Source organism: Alternaria arbusti (genome assembly GCF_024043155.1).
Source record: "Alternaria arbusti strain BMP 1465 chromosome Unknown scaffold_1, whole genome shotgun sequence".
Lineage (NCBI taxonomy): Eukaryota > Fungi > Ascomycota > Dothideomycetes > Pleosporales > Pleosporaceae > Alternaria > Alternaria arbusti.
Window position 1 is genome coordinate 2,790,837 of NW_026249941.1, and position 24,803 is coordinate 2,815,639.

At 52.3% G+C, this 24,803-nt stretch overlaps 9 protein-coding genes across 9 annotated transcripts; 4 read left to right on the forward strand and 5 right to left on the reverse strand.

Annotated features, from left to right (window-relative positions):
• Positions 1-317: 317 nt before the first annotated feature.
• Positions 318-1,479, reverse strand: J4E86_001019 (uncharacterized protein; the record flags this gene model as incomplete). Its single annotated transcript, XM_051441591.1, has 2 exons — positions 318-1,137; positions 1,199-1,479. The coding sequence occupies 2 exons, from the start codon at positions 1,477-1,479 to the stop codon at positions 318-320; spliced, it is 1,101 nt and encodes a 366-aa protein (XP_051307762.1).
• A 1,284-nt stretch (positions 1,480-2,763) lies between these two features.
• On the forward strand, positions 2,764-4,749 carry J4E86_001020 (uncharacterized protein; the record flags this gene model as incomplete). Its single annotated transcript, XM_051441592.1, has 5 exons — positions 2,764-2,972; positions 3,022-3,259; positions 3,306-3,572; positions 3,620-4,006; positions 4,060-4,749. The coding sequence occupies 5 exons, from the start codon at positions 2,764-2,766 to the stop codon at positions 4,747-4,749; spliced, it is 1,791 nt and encodes a 596-aa protein (XP_051307763.1).
• Positions 4,750-5,067: 318 nt separating this feature from the next.
• SPB1 (AdoMet-dependent rRNA methyltransferase spb1) lies at positions 5,068-7,681 on the reverse strand (the record flags this gene model as incomplete). The annotated part of the gene is made up of 3 exons (XM_051441593.1): positions 5,068-7,392; positions 7,441-7,614; positions 7,664-7,681. The coding sequence occupies 3 exons, from the start codon at positions 7,679-7,681 to the stop codon at positions 5,068-5,070; spliced, it is 2,517 nt and encodes an 838-aa protein (XP_051307764.1).
• A 281-nt stretch (positions 7,682-7,962) lies between these two features.
• Positions 7,963-10,852, forward strand: J4E86_001022 (uncharacterized protein; the record flags this gene model as incomplete). The annotated part of the gene is made up of 2 exons (XM_051441594.1): positions 7,963-10,197; positions 10,250-10,852. 2 exons carry the CDS (start codon positions 7,963-7,965, stop codon positions 10,850-10,852), a joined length of 2,838 nt encoding a protein of 945 aa, XP_051307765.1.
• Positions 10,853-11,110: 258 nt separating this feature from the next.
• J4E86_001023 (uncharacterized protein) lies at positions 11,111-11,570 on the reverse strand (the record flags this gene model as incomplete). Its single annotated transcript, XM_051441595.1, has 3 exons — positions 11,111-11,181; positions 11,230-11,332; positions 11,421-11,570. The coding sequence occupies 3 exons, from the start codon at positions 11,568-11,570 to the stop codon at positions 11,111-11,113; spliced, it is 324 nt and encodes a 107-aa protein (XP_051307766.1).
• An 859-nt stretch (positions 11,571-12,429) lies between these two features.
• J4E86_001024 (uncharacterized protein) lies at positions 12,430-15,783 on the forward strand (the record flags this gene model as incomplete). Its single annotated transcript, XM_051441596.1, has 6 exons — positions 12,430-13,579; positions 13,627-13,877; positions 13,928-14,689; positions 14,736-14,853; positions 14,925-15,292; positions 15,370-15,783. The coding sequence occupies 6 exons, from the start codon at positions 12,430-12,432 to the stop codon at positions 15,781-15,783; spliced, it is 3,063 nt and encodes a 1,020-aa protein (XP_051307767.1).
• A 916-nt stretch (positions 15,784-16,699) lies between these two features.
• On the reverse strand, positions 16,700-18,200 carry J4E86_001025 (uncharacterized protein; the record flags this gene model as incomplete). The annotated part of the gene is made up of 4 exons (XM_051441597.1): positions 16,700-17,488; positions 17,527-17,678; positions 17,743-17,978; positions 18,034-18,200. The coding sequence occupies 4 exons, from the start codon at positions 18,198-18,200 to the stop codon at positions 16,700-16,702; spliced, it is 1,344 nt and encodes a 447-aa protein (XP_051307768.1).
• Positions 18,201-18,305: 105 nt separating this feature from the next.
• Positions 18,306-19,599, reverse strand: J4E86_001026 (uncharacterized protein; the record flags this gene model as incomplete). The annotated part of the gene is made up of 3 exons (XM_051441598.1): positions 18,306-18,610; positions 18,697-19,488; positions 19,548-19,599. The coding sequence occupies 3 exons, from the start codon at positions 19,597-19,599 to the stop codon at positions 18,306-18,308; spliced, it is 1,149 nt and encodes a 382-aa protein (XP_051307769.1).
• Positions 19,600-23,020: 3,421 nt separating this feature from the next.
• J4E86_001027 (uncharacterized protein) lies at positions 23,021-24,469 on the forward strand (the record flags this gene model as incomplete). The annotated part of the gene is made up of 1 exon (XM_051441599.1): positions 23,021-24,469. One exon carries the CDS (start codon positions 23,021-23,023, stop codon positions 24,467-24,469), a length of 1,449 nt encoding a protein of 482 aa, XP_051307770.1.
• Positions 24,470-24,803: the final 334 nt, after the last annotated feature.

Here is a 24,803-nt window from a genome sequence, read left to right on the forward strand (position 1 = left end):
GATTTTGGTGATCTCGGGGACTTTACACGGCAGGCTAGTAGAGCATTCCAATAACCAGTTTCAAAGCCCCATGCATTGTTGCGAGGCACTCCAGGGCTTCGACGGTACTGGAACTACATCAATCTTTTAAGAGAACGTTAAAGGAGAAGGATGATGGGAATTTGTTGAAATATAATGGGTATACCTTTTCGATCGTCCATGTAAATGCTGACACCCCAAACTCCGCGCTATGCTAATGTTAAAATTCTCCATAATTTTCTCTGAACAACTGAACTCTTCCGTCGAAGACATGGATAGCCTTTTGCGTTCCGGGCAATCTAAATTTCTTCGGACGAGGTCTCCAGCCATTGACCAAAGTAAACGCATGTCCTTGCTGAAATCTCACCCTCGTTTCCGCAAAGATCGAAAACAGGGCAATTACCGCAAGGCGCATCCACAAAGCCGTTGTAGACCTTGGTGTCGGTGGCGCGTAAGACGGTCCGGTAGTTTGTACCGGAAATCTTCTCAAGCCGGTCGTCGAGAACCATCATCTCCAAAAGTTGCTCCATATCGTCTTCCCGTACAGTCTTGCCACGCAGGACCTCCTTCGAGTTGAGCCAGTTGGCCACAGAGGCCGCTGTCGGGTATTGCGGGTTGTGTCGGTGGACGAGCTTGGATGTGTTTGGGTCTTTAGCGGGGTTGTAGGGCTTCACGGCTGGCGCCTCTTCTATATCTCGCACGGCGCCCAGAACCTCGGCCTTCTTCTGAGCGATAGCAGCTGTCCTGTCGCCCGTGCTGTCATAGTCGTTCCAATTGCCGGGCACCTTGATGCAGGTTTCATTCTCCACATGCTGAGCGACGATGCCCGATATTGTTTCAATCAGTGCCATATCGAAGTCACCCTCTGACTGCCATGGGCCACCTGCAATGTCTTCTGATGGCTTCAAGTGCTTCAAGAGGTACATCTTCCGGTTGGGAAACTTGACGCTCATGACCGACTGCACCAAATCCTTCGACTCCAAGCTCTTGAGACATTTTGTGAGAGTCTGTTGCGTGACGTTTGTTTTGGCTCGGAGGGACTTGGACCAGATGCCGTCGGCTTGTACTGAGTCGATGTGGGAGTAGAGGAGGCGTTCGTCGGGTGTGAGTCGTCGCAGTCTGAGAAGGGATGTCTGTCAGAAGAGTCCAAGATGCCATGTCCGCGAGAGTCTAGACCTACTTGTCCGCTTCTTCCCTTGACCTTAGCTTCCAGCACATTTCGCCCTCGAGGCTCATGAGCTTCAACAAATGGCGGTCGCATAGCTCTTGCAGCAGCACTATGAGCTGAGCCACAGTGTCTGCGACCTGCATGTTTGAGAGGTCGCGCTGGAAGAAGATCTGGCCCGCAGGCCGTTGGGCGCATTTGTCGTATAGAGCATCGGCGGGGCTGATGACTTCGGTCGCGGAGGTTTCGGCGGGCTCCTCCTTTGGCGCGGGCGAGGGCGCTACTGCAGAAGCCATGGTATGCGATATTAGACGGAAGTGGTGCTATCGGTCGGGCATGCGAGTATCACGAGAAGTCGCGAGTGCGTTCAAGTCGCGACATGTGAATCACCAAAAGTTTTGAGTGGAGACCGCGGCGGACCACGCCCAATCACGTTTCTATAGCGCAAGTACCCGCTCCAGGTCACCCACCATCCTAGGTTCACTTTCGGAAAACCCTTGTTCGTAGATAACTGCATTAAAGCTACACCTCCCATGGGCTATCATAGGCTCGGCGGCATGCTTTCGAGCTTCCAATTTCCCCACGGGACGCAGATGCGGGGAATGTCACACCGAACCTACATCCTCGTCGCGTCGCCCACCCCAGACTTGCTCAGTGCGCCAACGAGCTGCTCCGTTTCGAGGTGCATGTGCATAATGCGCCGTCAGAGTTCCCGTCACGGGTGTTCCACCATCCAGTCTGCTGGCATCGACTATGCCATGGACTAACGTTGAGACGTTCGAGTGGCTTGATCTGGCTCGAGACTCTATCGCAGCTGAAAGTAGACCGCACGAGTCCAGACCCCGCATGCATGTCCCGCTAGATCAGCAGCGTAACCCGGTTAACGACTGTCGAAACAAGACCGAACAGACTACTGCAGCACGGGAAACGTTAGACGATCGTCCTTCGAGCGTTCGACCATCCTGCAACCACGGATTGGTGACGCATCTTTGTACTGTGAAGATTAGCCGGTCGCTGCATACAGAAGTCTGCTGAGTGTCGATATCGCGTACAGTCCGTAGTATTCATAACTAGCTGTCTGCACGATCCACAGGTTCCCTTCACCAGGGTATCAAGTTCACGGGGCTCCCGGTTACCGTCATCCGGGTACTGCCCCATCAGCCTCCTCGAGACCACAGCATTCAGCCTCTACCGAACACCCCCGACTCCGGGGCTTCCGCTGCTTGACGCCAGAGCACGTGGATCTAGCTTGTGCGTAACATTCTGGCCCGATGAAGACGTTCGAAATACCAGTCGATATACGAGAACTTGCCCTTATGTAGACAAAGTAGATCATTACTCTGTATTTCCAAAACGTGGCGCTGACATGACAGTGTCCCCGGCTATCTGGAACCTGCCTTCACCTGGGCACGCATGTCTCCACCTAATTCTGGGGTACCCCAGATTTACACCCATGATTCGTGAGCCAGTTGCATGATAAAGATAACCCAGAGCCCACTGTGGTTGCACAACTCTAGCCTCTGCGTTTCTTACGCAACCTTCCACAGAGGCCGTCAACATCGAACCAACATCAATTCATCATGGCGGAAGAGAAGCAATACCGCGAAGAAGTCACTACCACCAACGAGAGCCTCACTCATCAGCATACTGCCAGCAGCCATGGCCTTCACCACGATCATGTCGCTCAAGAAGCCCTTGGAGGCCATACCGCCGATCTGGGCAAGTCATACTTCACAAGCATCAACTTCATCGGCACTGTCGTGGCCACATGTCTTGCGCAAATCTCTGGGTAGGTTCTTGCATTAATCAATGGACGTGAAGGTACTAAAAGTTTCCAGTTACCTAGGATGGGTTCTTCCCGCAAACACATTGAGCCTCATCAACGCAGCGATCGGACCGTCACCCGACATCATCTGGGTCGGTATTTCCTGGACAGCTGGATTCGCCATCGGTTTCACACTTGTCGGTCGCCTGTCGGATATCTTCGGTCGTAGATGGTTCTTCATCTGCTCGTCAATACTCGGCCTCATCGGAAACATCATCGGAGCAAGTGCACAAAGCATCAATATGCTGATTGTATGTTCTGGCAACTACAGCCTACGCATGATACTGACTGTTCTAGGCAACCAACTCCATCAACGGTCTTGCCGCAGCCGGCCAACTTTCGTTCCACATCATCCTTGGCGAACTCGTTCCAAACTCACTGAGAGGTCCGGTGAACGCTTTCGTGCTATCGACATCAGTGCCATTCGCCGTCTTTGGTCCGCCAGTAGCACGATCACTCTATCAAACTACCGAGCTGCAATGGAGGTGGTGCTATATTCTCGGATGCATTGTCAACGTACTGGCAATCGTTCTATACTTCTTCTTCTACTTCCCACCAACATACGTAAGGAACCCCATTCCAGCCAATACAAACCCGACTAACAAGTGCAGGAAATGCTTCACGTTGGCGGCAAATCGAAACTCAAACAACTCAAAACCCTTGACTGGATGGGTATCTTCTTGTTCTCAACTGGTCTCGTCGTCTTCCTCATTGGTATGAACTGGGGCGGCTCTGCATACCCATGGAAGAGCGGCCACGTACTGGGAGCACTGTTCGCTGGCTTTGCCACTCTGGTCGCTTTCTGTTTCTGGGAGGCCTACGCCCCAGGACTGGAATATCCCCTTATTCCTCTACGTCTGTTCAGGAAAATCGAGTACGATGCCAATGTCGCCTGTGCTAGTCTGGCAGCCATTGTTTACTACGCAAACTCGATCATCTGGCCTACGATGGTCTCCTCGCTCTTTACCACAGACATCACCAAGATTGGATGGCTCTCGGTAAGTCTTCCAAAAATCATACCATCCTAATAATCTTGTTCTAACAAACACAGTGCGCCGTTGGTGGAGGACTTCTCCTCGGCCAGATCCTCGGAGGCGCCGGAGTCCGCTACCTCCCACGCATGAAGATCCAAATGACTGTCGCAGCCGTCATAACCACCGCTTTCGTCGCCGCGGTCGCCGCCTCGGACGAAACAACAGAACAACGCACAACCGCCCTGCTCCTCATCGGCACCATCGCCGCAGGCTACATCGAGAACCTCACTCTATCCAGCACAGCGTACCTCTGGGACCCCGCTGACATCGGTCTCGTCACTGGTGTCATGGGCGCTATCCGAACAGGTCTCTCTGCCATTGCCACGAGCATGTACTCTTCCATTCTCGCGACCGAGTCTGCAAAGTATATACCACAAAAGGTTATGCCTGCTGCGCTCGCGGCTGGTCTTCCCGAAACGTCTCTTCCGGCGCTGTTCACTAGTATCACGGCTGGTGACTTCAGTGCTGTACCTGGTATCTCACCTGAGATCATCGCAGCAACGGGGCAGGCTGTCAAGAGTGCGTATGCACTTTCTTTCCGCACGGTGTATCTCTGCACACTTCCGTTTGGCGTGCTGCTCATTATTGCGGCGGTGCTGTCGCCGAATGTAGAGCAGTATCTTACCGATGAGGTGGCGAGGAAAATGCATGGTAGGGGTGATGAGAAGGGCGATCAGGCTGTTATGAAGGAGGTCGTTGATGCCTGAGTAGGCAGATCTTCGAGCTTCACAGGTAGCATGGATGTCAAGTTCTCAAAGAACTGAAATGAAATGAACTCTTTTCCTGCTAAGGCAGTCCACGAAGACTTTTATCCTCGTGATTCAATGTGCATGCCTTTGATATTTAGCGGTGTTGCACTGATCGCATACCTGGCGAAGTGGCTTTTCCTGCAGTCATCACGCCATACGTAGCACCATATTGACAGGACATATCAGTCCATACCATTTCTTCGTTGCTATAATCAAAAAGAAAGTCCAAGTCGCGCCCTATGATGCAGACCTAACAATTCATACATACGCACCACTTCACCTCTTCTTATTCCTCTTAGCCGCCCTCTTCTCACCCCGCACATCCTTCTTCAACCTAGCATCCACCATCTTATACTTACCCTTCGTACCTTTGGGCCTAGTCTTGATACCCTTGTTACCACCCCTAGCCACAATAACACTGACCTTCTGCTTGGGCTTCTTCTTGGCAGCCCTCGACATCAAGCGTGCAATACTCTGTGCCTTTTCCTTCTCCGTCATACCCTCCTCGTCGGCGAGGAGCGCAGACTTCTTCTTCAGCTTCTCCATGCGTTGGGCGGCCTTGAACTTCTTGCGGGCTTGCGCTTCGCGGACCTTCTTGATGGGTCGTGCGTTCAAGGCGCGCAGTTTCTCCTTGATGGCGGAGGCGGCGGCGGCAGTGGTGGGCCGTTGCAGTTTGGAGTGCTTGTTTTCGTCGTCGAGGAACCAGTCTGGTAGGCCGTCAACGTCGCGGAGGGAGTAGCGGTTGAAGGATTCGTCCAGGAGATCGTACTTTGTTTTCTGGCCTGTGGCCATTTGGTGAGCGAGGGTCATGGCCTCGGCGGTGATGATGTCGATGTCTGGCCTGCCGTTCTTCATGGGCATGCTGTCTTGCTCCCATTGATCTTCATCGCGCTTGACTTCTTCGATCTTGTCGTCATCATCCGAGGATTCCTCGTCGAATGCTGAGGGTGAGGCAGCCTTGGTAGCCGTTCTTATGCTCAGTTCCTTCTCAGTAGCTGGCGCGGGTGTGGCAGATTCGTCCTTCATCTCGGTGTCGCCTTCAACGTCGATGCCACTGTCATCGTCTTCCTCTTCCAGATCCTCGAGCCCATCGATGCCCTTGAAGATGTCCTGGTCGAAGAACCGTGCTGCGCGCTTGGTGAGACCGGTCTTGGGCTGCTCTTCGTTGTCGAGGTCGGTGATTAGGTTCTTAGGGCCTTCCTCCTCGTCATCGCTCCAATCGCTCTCGGACTGTACAAGCTCTTCGTCGTCACTTTGTTCCTTTTCTCCGTCAGAGAAACCATTCCACTCTCCATCGTCGTCCTGTTTCCTCGCACGCTTGGCCCTGTACTTGGCGTCTCGTGCTGATCTCTGCTCAACGTATTCGCCGTACATGTTGTCAAGGTCTCGTTCAAGACGATCCTCTTCGTCGTCAGTCTCCGGTTCCTCCTCTTCTTCCTCTGGCTGTTCGCGTTCAATGACTTGCGCCATCTTACCCTTGGCGATCCTGTTCAGAGCACCGGCCTTGTCGACTGCCTTGAGGCCGAACATGGAGTCCTCGCCAGTTGGTCCGGCCTGTTCCAGACCGATCTCAAAAGGTGTAGCCATGTTCATTTGTAGACGAGTGATCTCTTTTTGCTTCCGCTCGTTCTCAGCTCGGCGCTGCTTCTTTCTCGACTTTGAGTCTTTCTCCTTCAGTCGCTCCAACTCCTCTTGAATCTGCATCTCCTCGTCCATCGACTCGATCTCGGCGACTTCATCGCCTTCTTGCGCTTCTTTGGCCTTGGCTTCTTCTTGAGCCTTGGTCTTCTTGGTCGCGAAACCGAAAATCTCGCGCACCCTCAGACGCCAGCGCAGAAGTCGCTTGAAGTCAGCCCGACCCAAAACCTTTAGATCGGCACAGCAGTCTCTGATCTCTTTTGTTGTTTCCGGAAGCTTGTCGATGGTCGCGACAGCGATGTCGCCGTTAGGCTTCTGTTCGAAGCTGAGCTTGTTCAAGCCACCCAGCATAGCAATGGGATCGGTAGTTTGGATGAAGTCAGAGACAGGCACCTCCTTGAACTGTGTCCAGTCGCCCTCCTCGTAACCCTCACGCTTTCTCTTCTTGACTTCAGGCTTGAAAACCTTGGCTTCGTTGTTCGGGGTAGGGTCTGAGAGTTCGGCGAAGACACTGCGGGCGTCGAGGAACTTGGGATCGAGGTGTTTCGGGGCTTTGTAACCGCGGCAGACGACGAAGATTTCGGCGGAGACGTTTCGGGAGGACGGGGGCTTGGTTGCTTCGACCTTTGTGAATAGCTGGTTAAACACCCAGAGAAGTGAGTTGTAGTCCTTGGATCTGAAGATCTTGGTGACGAAAGTTCCTCCTTCGACCAAGAACTCTGTAGCCAGCTTCATGGATTGTAGAACGAGCTCTGCTTGGGTGAAAGCATCCTGCACCCAGGCAGTTCCGACGTTGGGCGCACCATCGTGAAGGACAGTGTCGCACTTGAGATGCTTAAGATGTTGGCGCAGAGTCGCTCGGCACTTGTCCGTGGTAATGTCGCTCTGGAAGGTGATGCATCGCGGGATGGGCTTGATTGGGGCGAGATCGACACCGACGATGAGGGAATGCGCGGGCATAACCTGTGGTTTTTAGCATGGAGGCGCATTGTGTACAGAATGGCGACATACCTCGGAAGCGACCTGACACCATGATCCGGGCGCAGCGCAAAGATCAATCAAGACTTTGCTCTTCTCGAGGAAGTTGTACTTCTTGTTCAGCTGGATCAACTTGAAGGCGGCACGCGCACGATAGCCCTTCTCCTTGGCGAGCTTGTACCATTTGTCGAGACGACCTTTTCCGTGCTTTTGGGGATTAGTCACTATCGCCAGTATTAATTCTGTACTTGCGCACCTTCTTTTGGATCGCCATTGCTGCGGTTTGGCGTCGTGGTACGGCGGGCAAAAGTTCGCGCTACAAAATTTGGGAAGCCCGGCAATATCGCTAGGCGGTGGCAGAATCCACGCTATCAGGGTACGCTAATCCGGGACTAGTGCACGGGATGGGCCCACATGCGTCATTGCTGGTTCAGCACGACGCGCCTGGTCCACCTCGGGATGAAGGTATGCTGCCAACTTCACGTGTCTTGCCCGTGCTGATGCTTGCTCCAGCGGTCGCATCGCCTTCTCAGCTCCTTCACCCTCCCTGCCGGAATGAACCCACGCAAGAAGTCGAAGCCAAACCCCGAGGCTCCCTCCGACGCATCCACCAAGGCCCCAGCAGTCCCACAGGATGCAAGTACGACCGACACTACTCCCAGCAGTAGTGACATCCTGCCAGATGCACCCTCGGACCAGTCGGTAGCAGCGTCAACGTCTTCAGTTGGCGCCACAACACCGACCGCCTCCGGGGCACAGACACCGCGAGGCAAGAGGTGGCTTTCGGGCACGGGCAGTTGGCGGTCGAAAGCGCCTGCCATAGTCCAGACCGCGAAGGAAAGCATCGGAGTCAGCGGGGGCGCGACAGGCGAACTACCGGATGAGGAAGCGAAGAAGGCAAGAGACGAGTCGCCCAAGAAGTTCCTCACCAAGCGCAAGTCGAGCAAGGGCGATGCCATACCCGCCTCCATCACCCAGGTGAACGTATCCTCAGACGGTCTCCTCGACGAAGCCCCAAAGCCAAAGCCACAGCCACAAGATGTCGAAGAGACACCAGCGCCCCAAGTTTCCGAACCGCCATTGCCTCCTGAACCGCCCAAATCACAAGTGGATGCAGCTGCTAGTGCATGGGGATGGAAATCTTGGTGGTCACGGCCCGACGGGTACGCAGACCCAGCAAAAGTCAGAAGCGAGGCACACTCAAGCGTTGACGAGGCTTCCACCACGCCACTTCCTGGACCGACACCCTCAGAAGAGCCAGATGCGCAAACGAAGGGCCTAGATGTTGGCACTATCCAACCCGACACCGATCAGGTCGCAGATGCAGATGGGAAGGATACGCCGAAAGAAGCGGCACCTCGTCCAGATACAGAGTCGAGGGCTATAGCATCTACAACTGCCAAAGTCCTGGCGAGAGCTGCATCTGGCTCTTGGTTTTGGACGTGGAGTAGTGCACAGAATGCGCAGGCGAATCCACCTCCAGTCGAGCCTCCCACTGAGAATAATGACTCAGCTGAGGCCGATACCGAACCGCAGACTCTCCCCGAAGCACCTGCCGAGATCGAACCCACTGCGCCGCAAGAGACAACAGCACCCATCGCCCCGGATGCGCCCATCGAAACTCCTCAAAAGAGCACTACAGGAACCTCGAAAACCTCCGCATGGGCGTTTTGGTATAGGGGCAAGCCAGAAGACGAAAAGAAGCAAGGCGAGGCTGGACCGCAGAAACATGTCGGCGAGGTCGCAGTGTTCGATACCCCCTCACAATCAAGCCCAGAAGCAGCACAGTTCAACGAGCAAGAGCAGCCCAAAACAGATACAGAGACACCCAAAGAACCACAGCAGCCACCGAAAGAGGAACCGGTGACCAAGAAATCGTTTGCATCGTTACGAGGCCGACCGAAGACAAAGCCTCCCGCTAAAGACACGCCAGCAGATACTCCCACGTCAAGTAAGCCCGCTACGCCGACGAAGGCCTCACCAGTGCTCGAGCCTACAAAACCCGAGACGAAGCCCGACGCCAAACCCGAGACAGGAAATGCTGCTAAGCAAGCGCTCAAGCAGGCAGCGAAGGCCAAGCAAGGACCGGCGAATCTCCTGCTACCAGAGTTCAGGACCACCTACCAAATGGTCCAGCAACCAAACTTCTGGAAGCAGATCCGGCGATACTTCCTCGGAGGCGAGCCTGCGACCCCTCACCTACATATTAACCCGGCACCGCCGAAGATCAAAAAGGCTGTAGCGATTGGCGTACATGGCTTCTTCCCTGCGCCCATCATCCAAAAGGTGTTAGGGCAACCGACGGGTACATCAATTCGATTCGCGAATGCAGCGGCAGCAGCGATCAAAGACTGGACCGAAGCGCGGGGATACAGTCCCGAGATTGAGCAGATAGCATTAGAAGGAGAGGGCTTCATTGCTGAGCGCGTTAACTCTTTGTGGAAACTCTTGCTGAACTGGATCGATCACCTGAAGCAAGCGGACTTCATCTTGGTCGCCTGCCACTCGCAGGGTGTGCCGGTAGCCATGATGCTCGTCGCGAAGCTCATACAGTTTGGATGTGTCAACGCAACAAGAATCGGAGTATGCGCCATGGCCGGTGTCAACATGGGTCCATTCATCGAGTACAAGACGAAATACTTTGGCCCTACGGCTGCCGAGTTATTTGAGTTCTCCAACCCTAAGAGTCTTGTTAGCCAGATGTATCTCGCAGCTCTAGACGAAGTCCTTCGATTTGGTGTGCGGATACTCTACGTTGGTAGTATCGACGACCAGCTGGTCTCTCTCGAAGTAAGCAGACCGTTCTTGAAAAGTAGTTTTTGTGCTCACTAACACATGTCAGTCGTCAACTTTCTCAACGCTATCGCATCCCTACATCTACCGCGCGGTTTTCGTCGATGGCCGCATCCATGCGCCAGACTTCCTGACCCACCTCGTTGGCTTCGCGCTTAAGCTACGCAATCTGGGCCTCCCCGATCACGGCCTCATCCGCGAACTCTCACCCGCCCTTGCAGGCTCACTATATGGCGGCGAAGGCCACTCTCGCGTCTACGAAGACCCTGCCATCTATTCCCTAGCCGTCCAACACGCCCTCGAAACAACATCCCTACCGACACCAACAACGACTAAAGAGCGACCGAACACCGCGGGCAGTTTCCAGGGCATCAACATCCCCATCATTGGTGAGAAGCTCGCGAATAATAGTAAGAAAGAGGATGTGTTCAAGCTCCGGGTGAATCACTACGAGCCGACTGCCACCACAACAAACCCGAACCCTTACTTCTTACCGTGGGCGATGAGGGGTTTGCTAGAAGAAGACTTCGTCAAGAAAGAACTTGGAGATGAAGTGGAGAAGTTGTTGGGCATGTTTGAGGCGTGGAAGCCAACTGGGAAACAGCTCAAAGATGTGAAATTTAGACTTGAGGGAGTGCGAAGTAAGCTTTAAGCACCTGGTCGAAACGGCAATGTTTAGTGTAACTGTATGAATATGTGAGCGTTATCTGGTTTGGGTAGGCGTTCACGAGGCGCTCAATTTACGTGGCGGGAAGATACCATACAAAGGGCGTAGAACACATAGCGTATTGAATTTATACGATTGATTTGCAGATATATACACATCTGACCATGACCTTCTTCCGCTTGTGAACGCACGGTGATCGTTTCGCTAGCGACTCACGACTGCAGATCTACGGATTGCTTCCTCTTAGTTGTCATCGTAGAAGATCTCTTTGTACCGATGTGTAGCATCTACAACAGCATTTGCGGCATTGAAGTCTACTCTTATGTTAGCACAAATTCGACTCCGCAAGGGAGGGCACATGCCGATGTTCGTCCCAAAGTCCGTAGCAGCTTGTACCTTGACATGTAGATTCTGATCTACTTTGCCGATGATCTCGACTGCGTGACCGACGGCGAGGTGTGAGTCCTAGTTCGTTTTTGTTAGCTTTTATGTATCATTTGGCTCTTGCACCAAGATGCTTGTAAGGCATGAACATAGAGACGAAGAGGCTTACCCTGTTCAGAATAACATCAACATTGCCTCCTGCATCGATAACTGCTGTCTCGCCACGCAGTTGTACGACTTTGCCTAGCATGCGCACGATGCGGTGTTGGAAGTTTGAGAGGTGTGGGGCAAGGATGCGGGGGGTTTGGGGGTGGTCCATTGTGAGCTAGTTTCTTTTTGAGATTTTCTGCGGAGATAATCTGTGGGCGCTTAATGTAGTATAGATGTGTTGTGCTTCTGCCGGATGATTGTGAGTGGCAGGCGGAGATGGTGCTGCGTGTTGTGGTGTAGAGTGGTCTGGACGGCAAGGTGGAGATGAAGGAAGGTTTGACGCGTCGCGTAAAATGCGCTAGCACGTGATGGCGCTTGAGCTCCTGATCGTATCTCGGCCAGCGGGAATGAGACGAAACCTCCACACCCGAGCTTCTCAAATCGGAACCATAAATCCTCTAATTGACAGACATCAACATGGATTTCATCTACAGATACGATGTACTACCTTCACCAGGGCAAGCCCGCACCTCTCTGCGGGCATTCGGCGCTCACATATCGCGACGCGACTTCACATAACGAATGCGTGTTCTTCGACCTCGAGACTGCGATCTGGTCATGCGCAAACTGGATTCGGTTTCATCTAGCACCCCAATATGTTCTCGACTTTTCCTCGAAACTGGTCCGTCGTCATACAGCTCCATTTGCTCGTTGGTAGCAACCCAAAACATGTTCGCTTGTCTAACCGCAAGGCACAATCAACATATTGATTGACTTCACGATCAGCTTCCCTTGCGTATAGTCGCTTTCTCATAATAAAACAACGATTTTGGAGCATCACACCGCTTGCGCGTGTAATCATCACCGTTTGTGTACAGATATTCTTGCGAGTGTGCCTCTGACCAGCAAGCTGAATGGGTAAGCTGGAGGTATATTAAGGATCTGCAGTTCTGATGCAAAAGTCACACCAGAGCCACTGGGCAGTTTTAGAACAGCTATCTTCATTCCAGTCGCGGATACCCACGGTAATGGCAACACAGGCTGCCGAGAAGCACGACGCCCTGACAGTATGGGCCAACGACACAACTCACGACTTCTGCTACCCTCCTTCCGATTTACAAGTACCAGACGATCCAGTCAGAACGGGACCTGGTCGCGCATGGGATGAGGCCGACTTCGCGAAGAAACAAGCGTCACTGGCCTACGCAGTCAACAAGAAGAAACCACCACACGCCGGAAGATTTCCCATTCGGACCAAACCCCAACCTCTCGATAGCGGCTCGCAAACGATATTGACCAACCATTTCCAGCTGAAGACGCGCGACAAGGAACTCTACGAGTACGAAATTCTCGATCTCGATGCAGGCGGTCCGACTGGGAAAAAGATCCAGGCCTTGTTTCGTAAAGCAGTCGATACATGGCCATTCCTCAACGCCCACCAGGACAGTTTCGCGACAGACGGCCAGAAAACCATCGTATCTTGGAAAAGCCTGCACAGTAACATGGATCCTAGCACGCTCGAAGCAGGCGCTTCATCTACTTGGCACCGCGCTCTTGTAGTCAATAGCGCTATTACCATCCCAGCGCGTTTCAGCTTCGTTGGGACGGTCGATGTTGCTGGTCTTATCCAGCAGAGTGAGAGTAACCCGGACCGAGAGAAGACTGATCATACTTCCGCGGAGCGCTGCCTTGATATCCTTATTGCGAAGAGCTTTGACGCAAGCGTAGTCCGGCTTTCTGGAAAGAAGTTCTATGTAAGAAAAGCTCGCGCAAACCTTGGAAGTTCGAAGTCGCTTGAGATCATTCGAGGCTACCATTACGCTGTCAAGCCGGGTATGGGAAACCTGCTGATGAACTTCAACGTTGCGACTAGTGCATTCTTTCGTCCGATTCTTGTAAGCGAATTTCTTGCGGATCGTGGCACCTTCAGCAACGACTTAGAACGACAAGTCAATCTCAAAACTCTCCGGGTTTATGTAGAGTTCCCTCATTCTGAGGATCGTCTGAACAGGCCAGGTGCTCGTATCAAGAAGATCAAGGATCTTGGACCCGCTGTCGACACTGTGTCCTTCCGGAAAGTATCCAAAGATGCACAAGGACAACCGATAAGGGACATAACCCAACCAGGTGGTTGGCAACTTGATCCTCCTACTCAGGTAGTTGATCATCTGATGACAGGTAAGAAGACTCATGTATATCTGGTGCGTTAGCTAACGTCATCTCAGTGTTTGGTCAGTCTGCCGTTCCAGGTCGAAAGGCTGTCAATGTGGGATCAGCTGGTGACCCGGTCTATTACGCTCAAGAAATGCTTCGCATCATTCCTTATCAACTGTACACACGTCCTGTTCCCGATCGATTTACCCGCAACATGGTCGAGATGGCTGCACTTGATCCAGGTCAATCGCAGTGGCTCATCGAAAATGAAGGCCTTTCTCAACTTGGGTTTGCGAACGCTAAGAATGAGGAGGTTCAGTTCGTGAGTAGCAACTCTCCACATTGGCCGCTCTGGAGCTAACTCGTGTACAGCGTAATGATGTCCCACTGTCCTTGTTTCCGACGATGCTACAGGTGCCTGCCACAACACTCCTCTACCTTGAAGTCCAGTACCAATGGAACACGTTTCGCCCTGAGAAAGACAAGAAGGCGAACGACAAACTGCCATCCTTCACGCAGTCCGCTTGGAACCTGAAACCCTTCACAGCTTTCTACACCCCTAAAGTAGAGACGTTGAAATACTTCGTCATTCATTCATTGGGTTCGACAGTCCCCGTGGCCGGTTTCGAGACGGAGTTGCAAGATCAAATGCTCCGAAGATGCAATACGAAGGCCGAGGGGGTAGTCCGCTTGAATGCCAGCGAAGCTGAAAGTGAACTCGATGGCTCTTCCATGGAACTAAGAATGAAGCAAGCTAAAGAATCCGAGGCTGAGCTGGCGGTTCTGTTGCTTCAGAATTTCGACCGCAGCGCTTACTCGGAGTTCAAGAACCTGGCAGATCGCAAGTATGGGCTACGCTCTCTCTGTTTAGCAAAGCCGGCGCTATTCTCGAACTCCAAATACATGAGCAACGTTGCTCAGAAGATAAACATCAAGTTCGGTGGTGTGAACTCTTACGTGGCGAAGGTCAAATCTTTTTTGGGGACAACGACGCTCGTTCTGGGTGCAGATCTAGTACATCCCCCAGCTGGAGCACTCGAAGATACACCCTCTATTGCCTGTATGGTTGGTTCTATCGACAATCACGGCGGCTGTTTCCCGGGATCTGCCCGACTCCAAAGCAAGGACCGAGAGGTAAGTTCCACCGTTCATCTCCCGAATTCTATTGACAGTAACCAAGATAATTGACGAAGAGAACATTATGTCAATGGTCAAAGAGAGGATCAAGGCCTGGCGAGTTGACAAGGGGGGCCTTTTCCCTCTGAACATCATCTATTATCGCGAAGGAGTGTCCGAAGGTATTTCCACTGACAAGTTTTGTGTGTGGCCCATACATTGTTCAGCTTACTGACTTTATACCTTCAAACAGGACACTACCAGAAGGTAGTGAACGTCGAGCTGAAAGCTATTCGCCGAGCATGGAGAGAAGCACAGGCCGCTACCAACACCATCCTACTGCGCGGTGACAAGGATGTGAGACTTACGGCTTTGGTGGGTGTGAAACGCCACCATACCCGCTTCTACCCGATGACAGACAAGGATGCGGACACTGAATGGGGAAACAACAATTGCCTTCCTGGCACCTATGTGGACCGAGTCGTCACCTCGCCATACTATCGAGACTTCTATCTCCAGTCTCACAGCGGTGTCAAGGGTACAGCGAGACCAACTCATTACTTCATGCTCGCGGACGGAAGGATTCCTAATTGCACCACCATCGACGCGCTTCGGACGCTGGTAAGTTCGCGCTCGCTTCATTCCTGGAAACAGCCTAGAATCCTGACTCCATTACCCTTTGCTAGTTATCATAACAGACTCATAGTCTCTGCTACACTTACTGCCGAGCCACGGGCGGTATCTCTTACGCGGCCCCAACCTACTATGCCGACCGCTTGTGCGACCGAGCACGTCTCTACCTCCCCGAGTCCTGGGCCGCCAATAACGTGGGGCTTCAGGCCAGTATCGATACCGCAAGAACCAACCACTCGACTGCACGTCAGAACAATCGTGATCTGCTGTACCGTCAAGGACAGCAGTTCGACTCGACAGTGCATAATGCGAAGTCTAACGCGGAGCTTGCGGATGAAGGGCAAGACGAGGACAGCCTTCGCGCCTTCACCAAGGACTTCGTCATGCAACACGCCAAGAACGAGTTCTACGCGTACAAGACTGACCAAACGGGAAACCCTTGGCACGAGTCTCTCGACAAGATCATGTTTTGGATGTGAGCGCTGGCTCATAAGACGGAACGGTAAGTCGGTGATGGGTGTCTCATACTGTCCTGCCCTATTTCCCTCTGCCCTTCACTGTTTGATTGGATTTCCCTTCTTTCCTTTCGTCATCATGTCATTCCCTCGGTACTAGACAAACGTTGGGTAGGTATGCTGCTTATCAGCTAGTGACGTCCATTGCAACGTCAGGTTGCTACGTCACCTGCCCCCCTCTTCAATACCATCTTGTCGGTACCATCATGTTTGACTAGCGCTACCTTAGCGCCACCCTTGGTTGCATATAAACTTCCTCTCCCGTCCTCAAACCTCTTCTTCTTCTTTCTATTCATGGTGGCGAACTGGTGAGTTCATCGACCAAAAGCTCAAGTAGTTAAAAGCAATGTCTGTTTTTGGCCTGAGTGTCCAAAATGGATAGGTTTGCAATGTATGATCGATGTTTCTTCGTCTGGGGAGTCCAGGTGCGTGAAGTTTGCCCGACTGTCTTTTTGCAATATCTGCGAGAGGTCTTCAACACATGTGTTCGGTAATTTGGGTTTACATGAGTCAAAAAGAAGGGCAATTCGAGGCTATGACAGCTGGTTGATCGAGTCCATCGGGGTGTTTGCAAACGTCAAGCATCTTTGGACGACCTCGACCGTAGTCGTACGGCGGGAACAACATGGGTGGTTTATATAGCCTCGACGTTCTACAAGTTTATCGATAACTGGTGAAGATGTTCTGAGTATTGGGCGTGTCGCCATACTCAGCGCCACCACAGCCAGCATCGAAAAATTTGTTGGCGATGGTATTGGTCCACTGACTGCATACGACCTCGTCCCACATCAAAGACCTTGTAGTATGAGATATAGGGTTGACGGTGACTGTCCAGGACTACCTATGCTTCAAGGATTTGTATTAGGAAAGATGTATCATTTTAGTCCTCTAGCTTCTTCAACAAGGCCTTCATCTTGGCCAAGAGATCCGGAATTCTGAACGGCTTTCCAACAACATCATCCATACCCGCTTCCTTTGCGTCATCCATCTGCCCCCCTCGAATATTCGCGGTGACCGCAATGATTGGCACATGCTTCGTAATCTCTTTCCGTTCCTCCATCTCTCGTATCTTCCTGCAGCAGGTGAGGCCGTCCATCTCGGGCATCTCGCAGTCCATGAGAATGATGGTGAGTGGCATACCATCAGCATTGCAAAATTTCGATTTCGCGAGCTGCTTCAATGCCCAGACGCCGTTGTCGGCGGTATGTGTGACGCAGCCAGCTTTTGTGAGCTGTTTCACCAGTACCTTTTGGTTGACTAGATTGTCTTCGACGACAAGAACGTGAAGTCGGTCATCTTCTTCTTCGTCTTTCTTGTCGTTTGTGGGCTGGGGAATCTGTGCTTGTACCGGGGTCTCAACTTCCTTAGGCGTGGCAGCGGGCGCGGTGGAGTTCTGGTTCGCAGCTGCGGCGCTGATTTTGCGCGAAGATGCCGCGTGTTCGGCGTCTAGAGCGTGCTTCACTGTGTCCGTTGAGATCGTAGGCTTTTTTGCAATCATGCGTTTGCATTTCAAGTAGAACCCGAAAGTACTGCCGACGCCAGCTTGTGACGAGACTCCGATTTGACCGCCGTGAAGCTCGGCAAGTTGACGCGAGATGAAGAGTCCGAGACCGCTACCTCCGTATTGCATATGCGTTCGTGGGGACTTCAAATTGAGCATTTCGTCAGCCTAATTTTCGCAGTGATTAGGGGTTGGCGTCTACTCACAGCTTGCGCAAACTTCTCAAATAGCAGCGATATCTGCTGAGGCGACAAACCGCATCCAGTGTCCTGGACATTGAACCGAAGATAGACGAACGAGCCTGAGCCCCAACCCTCGCCGTTTCCGAATTCGCTCACGATTTGTCTTGGCGGAACAACTAACGGCGGGCGCATAGAATTAGCGCTTCACCTTCAGGATATTCGACTAATGCAGCTACTTACATTGGAATCCTTCTGGTACGCCAAAGTCTGGCGATTCCGCATGAGCACAGACATGAACTGTGATCGAGCGAACTGGTGCGTCCATAGTGAACTTGATGGCATTGGTAATAAGGTTGACGATGATTTGAAGGAGTCGACTTGGATCAAGAATGACCCAGTCAATTTCGAGATCTCGGATACTCTGATGCGGAACGAACTTGAAGTCGATGTTCTTGGCTTGTATTTCAGGACGGAACCTGTTAGGATGATGTCAGCCCAGCTTTCGTACATATTCGACTACAGGCTACCAACATTGCCATAGACCGCTGTACAACGATGATAGGCTGCGCTGGAATTGGAGTGATGCGGAGAAGATTCGAGTCCAGCTTTGAGACCGTGAGAATATCGTCGACGATCGACTTTTGATGCTGAACACAAAGAGCGATGTTTTCAGCAGCCTCGATACAGTCCTGGGCCATTTTTTGATCGCCAGTGCATGAGAATTTATAGTGCGTCAGAGTATCTTTGATATCGTCGGCACATATCAAGATCGCGGAAAGCGGGTCTAGATGTTGATAAACGCGTCAGTAGACATTTCGAATGCAATCTGCATAGGGAGGGATATCGCTACTTCTCATCTCGTGCGACGTGATGTCGATGAATTCGTTTTGTTGACGCTTCGCCTCTTCTGCCTCTCGTAGTCTTCGTTCTTGCAGACCCTGCGCCCACTTCAAATGCGAAATGTCCGTGAGCGAGCCCATGATGCTGATCAGCTCACCATCGGGGCTTAGCTCTGGCTGACTAGCAGAGAGGACCCAATATTCGATTAGTGAACCGTCGATATCTCGGGGCTGGAATGTCGAATTGGCGAATTGTAGCTCACGACTTGCTGGCTTATGGTGAGTTATCATATCTGAATGTTAAACTTCGTGGTTAGCGCTGGAAACATGCGACTGGCATGGCAATATCGCGTACAGTTCCACATGTCTTGTGCCACTTGCTTGCTCTCACCCACCATCATCTCAATAGTCCAAGGTAGTTTGGTTCCTGTAGGTGAGACACCTGTCATCTCGTAGTATTTCTCGTTCGCCTCCAATAAAAGTCCATCCGGATTGAATAGGTACATGCCCATGGGCGATAGTTCGGTCATTCGGCGCATTCGTCCGGTCTGAAGTTGGAGCTGTCGAGACATCTGTTCTCTTTGTAGGGTAGCCATCTCAGCGACTTCTTTGCTTTGCCGCACTTCACCTTCGAAAAGTAGTACTGACGCCAACGACGTGGCGATCTGTCTATTGAGCATGGCGATGAAAGACCTGTACTCATGATCATAAGCCCTTCGTGGATTGATGCCTATTAGTAACAAGGCACACACGTTGTCTGCATTGGTTGGTCGTAGAGGTAGAACTATGGCCTCTCTACAAGGATCCTTGTAGCCGCGCCATTCGATGATGTCTAACAGTGGCTGTGGAAGCGTATGGTCTTTGATGCTCAACATCCTGGGCTCCAGGGTCTGGGTAGCTGCTCGAAAAGCAGGTGTCAAGATACCATCGTAGTTCTTGAAGCTGAATTTGTCGGGAGACACTGCATGCCCTCTCGGCACGCCGATAGATCCTTCGAACACGCATGACTTGACAGACGTTGGCGTTGCATCTGAATGCGAGGAACCATTCTCAATGTCGTCTGCCTCGGTAACGGTATAAAGAAGCGCAAAGGGTACGTCGTATTCGTTGTGATTCAGGCCCTCCAGCACTCTTATCCAGAATTCTTCTGAAATGTGGGTGCGCGATTAGCGTCAGTCACATGAAGGATCGTCCATATTCACTTACTGACAGTACGTGTGGCGTTCATACGCTCCCCGAGGGATCGCAGTAACCACATTCTTCTACTGCTGATCGACTCAACCGTGGTATCAAAAGCATTGAGATAGACTACAGTTCGCATCTCAGTCAGCAGTTCCAGTATCTTTGGCTCAAGCCCACTGAGTCTCGCTGATAGGCGGTACGGCAACGTTTCGCAGTGTTACTCACACCCCAAGACCCGCTCTGTTCCACCAAAGACCGGAACCTGTCCATCTGTTAGATGTATTCATGGGGCCAAATCGAGGGCATCAATACTGACAAAAGACCAAGTAAAGAAAGACTCTTCCATGTAACCGTAACGCATGATGGGTAGCGGCTGGTTGTGGTTTAGCTGCGCATGGCCTGTCCGAGCACATTCGCGAATTACAGGACCAACCGCGTGCCACATTTCACCGAAGGGGCCTGAGAAACCGGTTCCCATCAAAGCCGGATGTTTGTCGCCCGTCACGTCGTCTCGATAGGCCTCATTGTAAAGCATGGTCAGGTCCTCGCCCCAGAAGACAGAAGATGGATGAGGGTTGCGCATGACTAAGCAGATGATCTCTCGGAACTGGATCGACCATCTGTTCATAGCTCCCAATGGTGTGTTTGCCCAGTCGATGCCCCTTACAAACTGTAGATGATCCGAGAGAACACCTCTGGGGTTCGGTGCTGTCCAGTCGGGTACGGACGAGTCAGGTGTAGACAAAGTGATCGCTGAGATGCTCGAGGAGCCATTTTTGTCACGGTCTTGGCCGAGGGAGACAATCGGAAATTTAGGTTGTTGCACATCCTCAACGATCTCCCGCGTCGGTATTGCCTCTGCAGAAGCTAAACTCTTCGCTACGTCGGCAGTGAGGTCGCCGTGCCCCTCTTTCTCAAGTCGCGGTGCTGATGCGCTCAGCGGATCCCCTTCAGGGATATCTTCATTCTGGAAAAGCTTGTGTGCGCTAATGATTCGCCAATTGGGAAAAATCGAAACACCAAGCCATAAAAAGTTCTCAAACTCGATGGTGATGGGAAATATATCCCGGGAGTCGTTGAATCGGCTGAGGATTGTCGTCCATATTCGAAACTCATCATGTGTTGCTCCCCCATCCAGGGAATCGCCATGGCTTGGCGAAGTGCCAATTACCTTCTCCAAAAGCTGGTGTTGCTCTCGGAGTGCTGCATTGCAAAAGATCGGTCGTATCGGATTTCGACACCCCTTCGAATATTCGTCCATGTTGAGCACGAATGTGGGTCTGCCATCGAGATCCAATAGCTGCGGAAGGGTGCATGTGTTGAGAATGTCAAGAGCAGCATCGTGCCGTTGGGCCTGGTGTAGGGTAGAAGGAGCTGTAGGCAGCGGTAACTGAAAGAACGAGCTACTCATTAGGGTCCAGATGGGAGATCGTGTCGGCCCTGCACGATGATAAAGCAAGGTACATTAGGAATAGGGAGGGCGTGCGTTTGTAGGGTCGATGTGCGACGTACAACGTGAAAGGTCGCGATGGGTCTGTGCCTGGGCCATAGAAGACGCTTTGAGCGTAGTAGCTACGGTTCCTGTGGGCGTGACTACCAAGACTGCGACAATCAGAATATGATTGGCAGGTACATCATGACGCAGACGGTTGCAGACATTACCATGTCGCCGATACATCGCATGCTGCTTAAAAGTATTACTTCCCCGTCGCAGCTATGCGAGCTCTTCCGCGAGCTGATTCATGGCTTCTCCAAGCCGGTAGGCATCATTTAGATGTCTGGGTGGCATTGCGACAGGCTTCTTCAACGTGGAAAAAAAAGAGACATCAATCGCATGCGCGTGATAAAAACTCATGGAGCGAGCACGGTGTCGTCCAAAAGATGGGACGCTGAAGTAGATGTCGCGTCCACGGGTGCGTCCCGGGACGGCTGTGAATCACGCTACCAACATGCCTGGTTTAAAATGACGTCACGCGTTTTTAGCACCAACACGGGATGTTCTCCGCATCGCAGAACGAGCAGATTGCATCAACAACAATCCTCTCTGATATCTTGGCTGATGGTTCTTGTACGATGGACCTGCGTCTTTGAATGGAGGGCATAAGCTGCTATTATGTTTCTATCCAAGACTTTGATGGAGCTCACGGCCGTTCGACTTCCGAGGTCCCGAGGCCCTTCTCACTGCAGGCATGGCATGATCCTATACAACTGACCATACAGACACCTTCAAATAAACTCGTGTTGCGACATTGCTAGTTTACACACCCAGACGAGCCGAGGGAACTCAGTGATAGCCCACGGCTTCAACAACTCCGAGCAGCTCGTCAAATCAGTCACCATGGAACACGCAGAAGTGAGGGGGAAAGAGAAAAGGTGGGAGAGTCGCGACCAGATGCTTGTATTTGTAGCGGGGTAGTTGTGGTAGTTTGCGGTTCAGTAAGTTTCGAGATGTCGACGCAGTAGTAGTGGTGCTACTAGCCACAGATTAACTGGGACTAGAAGTCTTGGGAACGAACAGCAAGTTTGTTCCTGTTTAGAACGCTAGCATCAGCCTGAAACATACATCCAGTGGTTCAGGCACCGGAAAGAGATATTGTGCGGGTTGAAAAAGAAGAAGTACGGGAATAATTTCCGCAGGGCTGACCGGGTGTTTGGGCCGCGCTTGTGTGCGGAGTGTGGGCCCACGGACATTTTATCAACGTCAATAAGACCCATCTGGCGGACAGAATTCCTCGTCCTTGAGAAGAATTGCATGTGTCTCCACAGCACGCAAACTTCATCGCCGATATCTTGGCGAGATGCTGAGCCGAGGTCGAGCGTGGTCAGGTTAAGAGACTGCCCAGGTGGTTGCCCAGGTGTGCTGGCAAGACTCGGCCAATCGCATCTCCACCACCCAGTCCGCTCACTTGGCTATGGGCGCAACTCCTCTTCCCTCCATGCACTCTCCACCGGCCAATGTTCAGGCATTCCTTGCTCAACCATCATCACTTTAATGCATCTTTAACACGTGCAGAAGGTTCGTTCGCGTGGATGGAATGCCGAATGCGCCAAAGCCATGCGTCAATCCGAACCTAAGCGGAAAGTGGGTTCGCGATGTCAGTGGCGCTCAACTGCCGCATTCGATAGTCTTCGAACCGGATCAAGTAAAGCAGCTCTTGATCTACTCAGGGGAGGGATCATGATCACAGTCGGTCCCGTACGCTAATGACTTACGTAGTGCAAGATCTACAAGGCCTATGCAGATCGATATATACCAAGATGCGCTTCCGCGACTGTTCCACCTGGTCGGCGACGCTAGAGCGGTGACAATGTAAACATTTCGTGCTAGACTGCGATGCAACGTTTGGGCTGGATGACGATCTTGAGCTTCACGACTCGTGGTGTAAGAATGGTTAAAGAAGGGTCGTATGCTTGCTTATCTTGATCGACCAGGGCCCTGCATCTCCTCATCTTTTGGTCGTGCTTGCTTCTTGTACCAAGGTCCAGCAATTGTCAACATGCGTCTCTCCATCCAATCGCTAGCTCTTCTGAGCGTTCTCCCTGCGTCGCTCGCAGCACCCGCACCATCGCCAGCTGCGGCACCTGCACCAATTGCAGCACCTGCACCGGCCGTCGATGCAGTCCAGGGTCTGGATGAGCGTCAACTGCTCAGCAAACTCACATCTGGGTTGACCTCCCTCGTTGGTGGCCTTCTCGGCCAATGTGACCAAGCAGTCAAGGACGGCGATGCCCCAAAGGTTCTCGACATCCTTCAGCAACTTCAGCCTACTTCGCGCCCAACGAACATCGAAGAGGCAGTCGCAAGGCACTCCCAAATCTGGGCGAGCCCGACCACGCGAACGGACTTTTTCGCCGCAGTAGCGACCCAGATAGCCGGTGGCCTTGTCCTTGACGACACGCTAAAGGCCGCTTTCACCGGCGGTCTGCCCTTCGGCGAGAACAGCATCAACAACAATAACCCAGCCACCTCCGGTATCTACCCGAAGAAGGATGCTGCTGATGCGCCATACACACTTTCCGAGTCAGCACTCCGAAAAGCACTCTTCATCCCACCTAGCTTCACCTACGGCGAGAAGCGCCCAGTGATCTTTGTACCCGGAACTGGTGCTTACGGAGGCACAAACTTTGCCAGCAACCTCAGGAAGTTGTTGAATGGCAAGAGCTATGCTGACCCTGTATGGCTCAACATCCCCGGCGCTATGCTTGCGGACGCGCAAACCAACTCGGAATACGTTGCCTACGCCATCAACTACATCAGTGCCGTCTCACGCGCCAACAAGGAGAACATCGCCGTCATATCTTGGTCCCAGGGTGGTCTGGACACACAGTGGGTGTTGAAGTACTGGCCATCAACCCGCAAGGTTGTCAAGGATTTCCTTCCCGTGTCTCCAGACTTCAAGGGCACTGTCATCGCGAACGCGATCTGCTTGACACCGAACAGCGACATCGCGCTCCTTCCCTGTGATCCCTCTGTTATCCAGCAAGAGGCTACCTCCGATTTTGTTGCGTCGCTCAGGCGCGACGGAGGCGACAGCGCATACGTACCCACAACAACCTTCTACTCTGGCCTCTTTGACGAGGTTGTCGAGCCCCAACAAGGCACCATCGCCTCCGCTTTCATCAAAGACGCGCGCAATGTTGGCGTCTCGAACAACGAGGTACAGAAAGTGTGCTTTGGGCAGCTAGGTGGCTCCCTCTACGGTCATGCCGGCGTTCTATTCAACCCTCTGACCTACGCGCTTATCGTTGATGCGCTTACGCACGATGGACCGGGTAATGTGGATCGCATTGATGTCAAGAGCGTTTGCAGTACCTACGCCGCTCAGGGTCTCGACCTTGACGATGTATTGGCTACTGAAGGGCTCATTCCTGTGGCTGGTGTACTGCTGTTGACGTACCCACAAAAGATGTACGCTGAGCCTGAGTTGAGGGCTTATGCTAGATAGATGCGGCTCACAGATAGTTACGTTCAATATCGCAATCAGTAATATATCTTGCAATTTGTTTCATCAACCTTGTTTAGCTATACTTTGCGTGGAAGCGTGGAAGCGTGGAAGCGTGCCCAAGCCAACAGCCCTCCAGTATGAACTCGCGCGTCACAACCCGGAAACGTACCGTCGTAAAAGCAAGCACTATGTAGGCTCCAATCAAGTGACAAAGTGATTTAGGAAACAAACATCAGTATCCTCATAGCAGTTCAGCTCACGTGCTGTTCCAGCTTGTCTCACTTCTTCTCCTTCTTCTTCCTCCCTCGCTTGCTGGCCGGTGCAGATTTTGTTG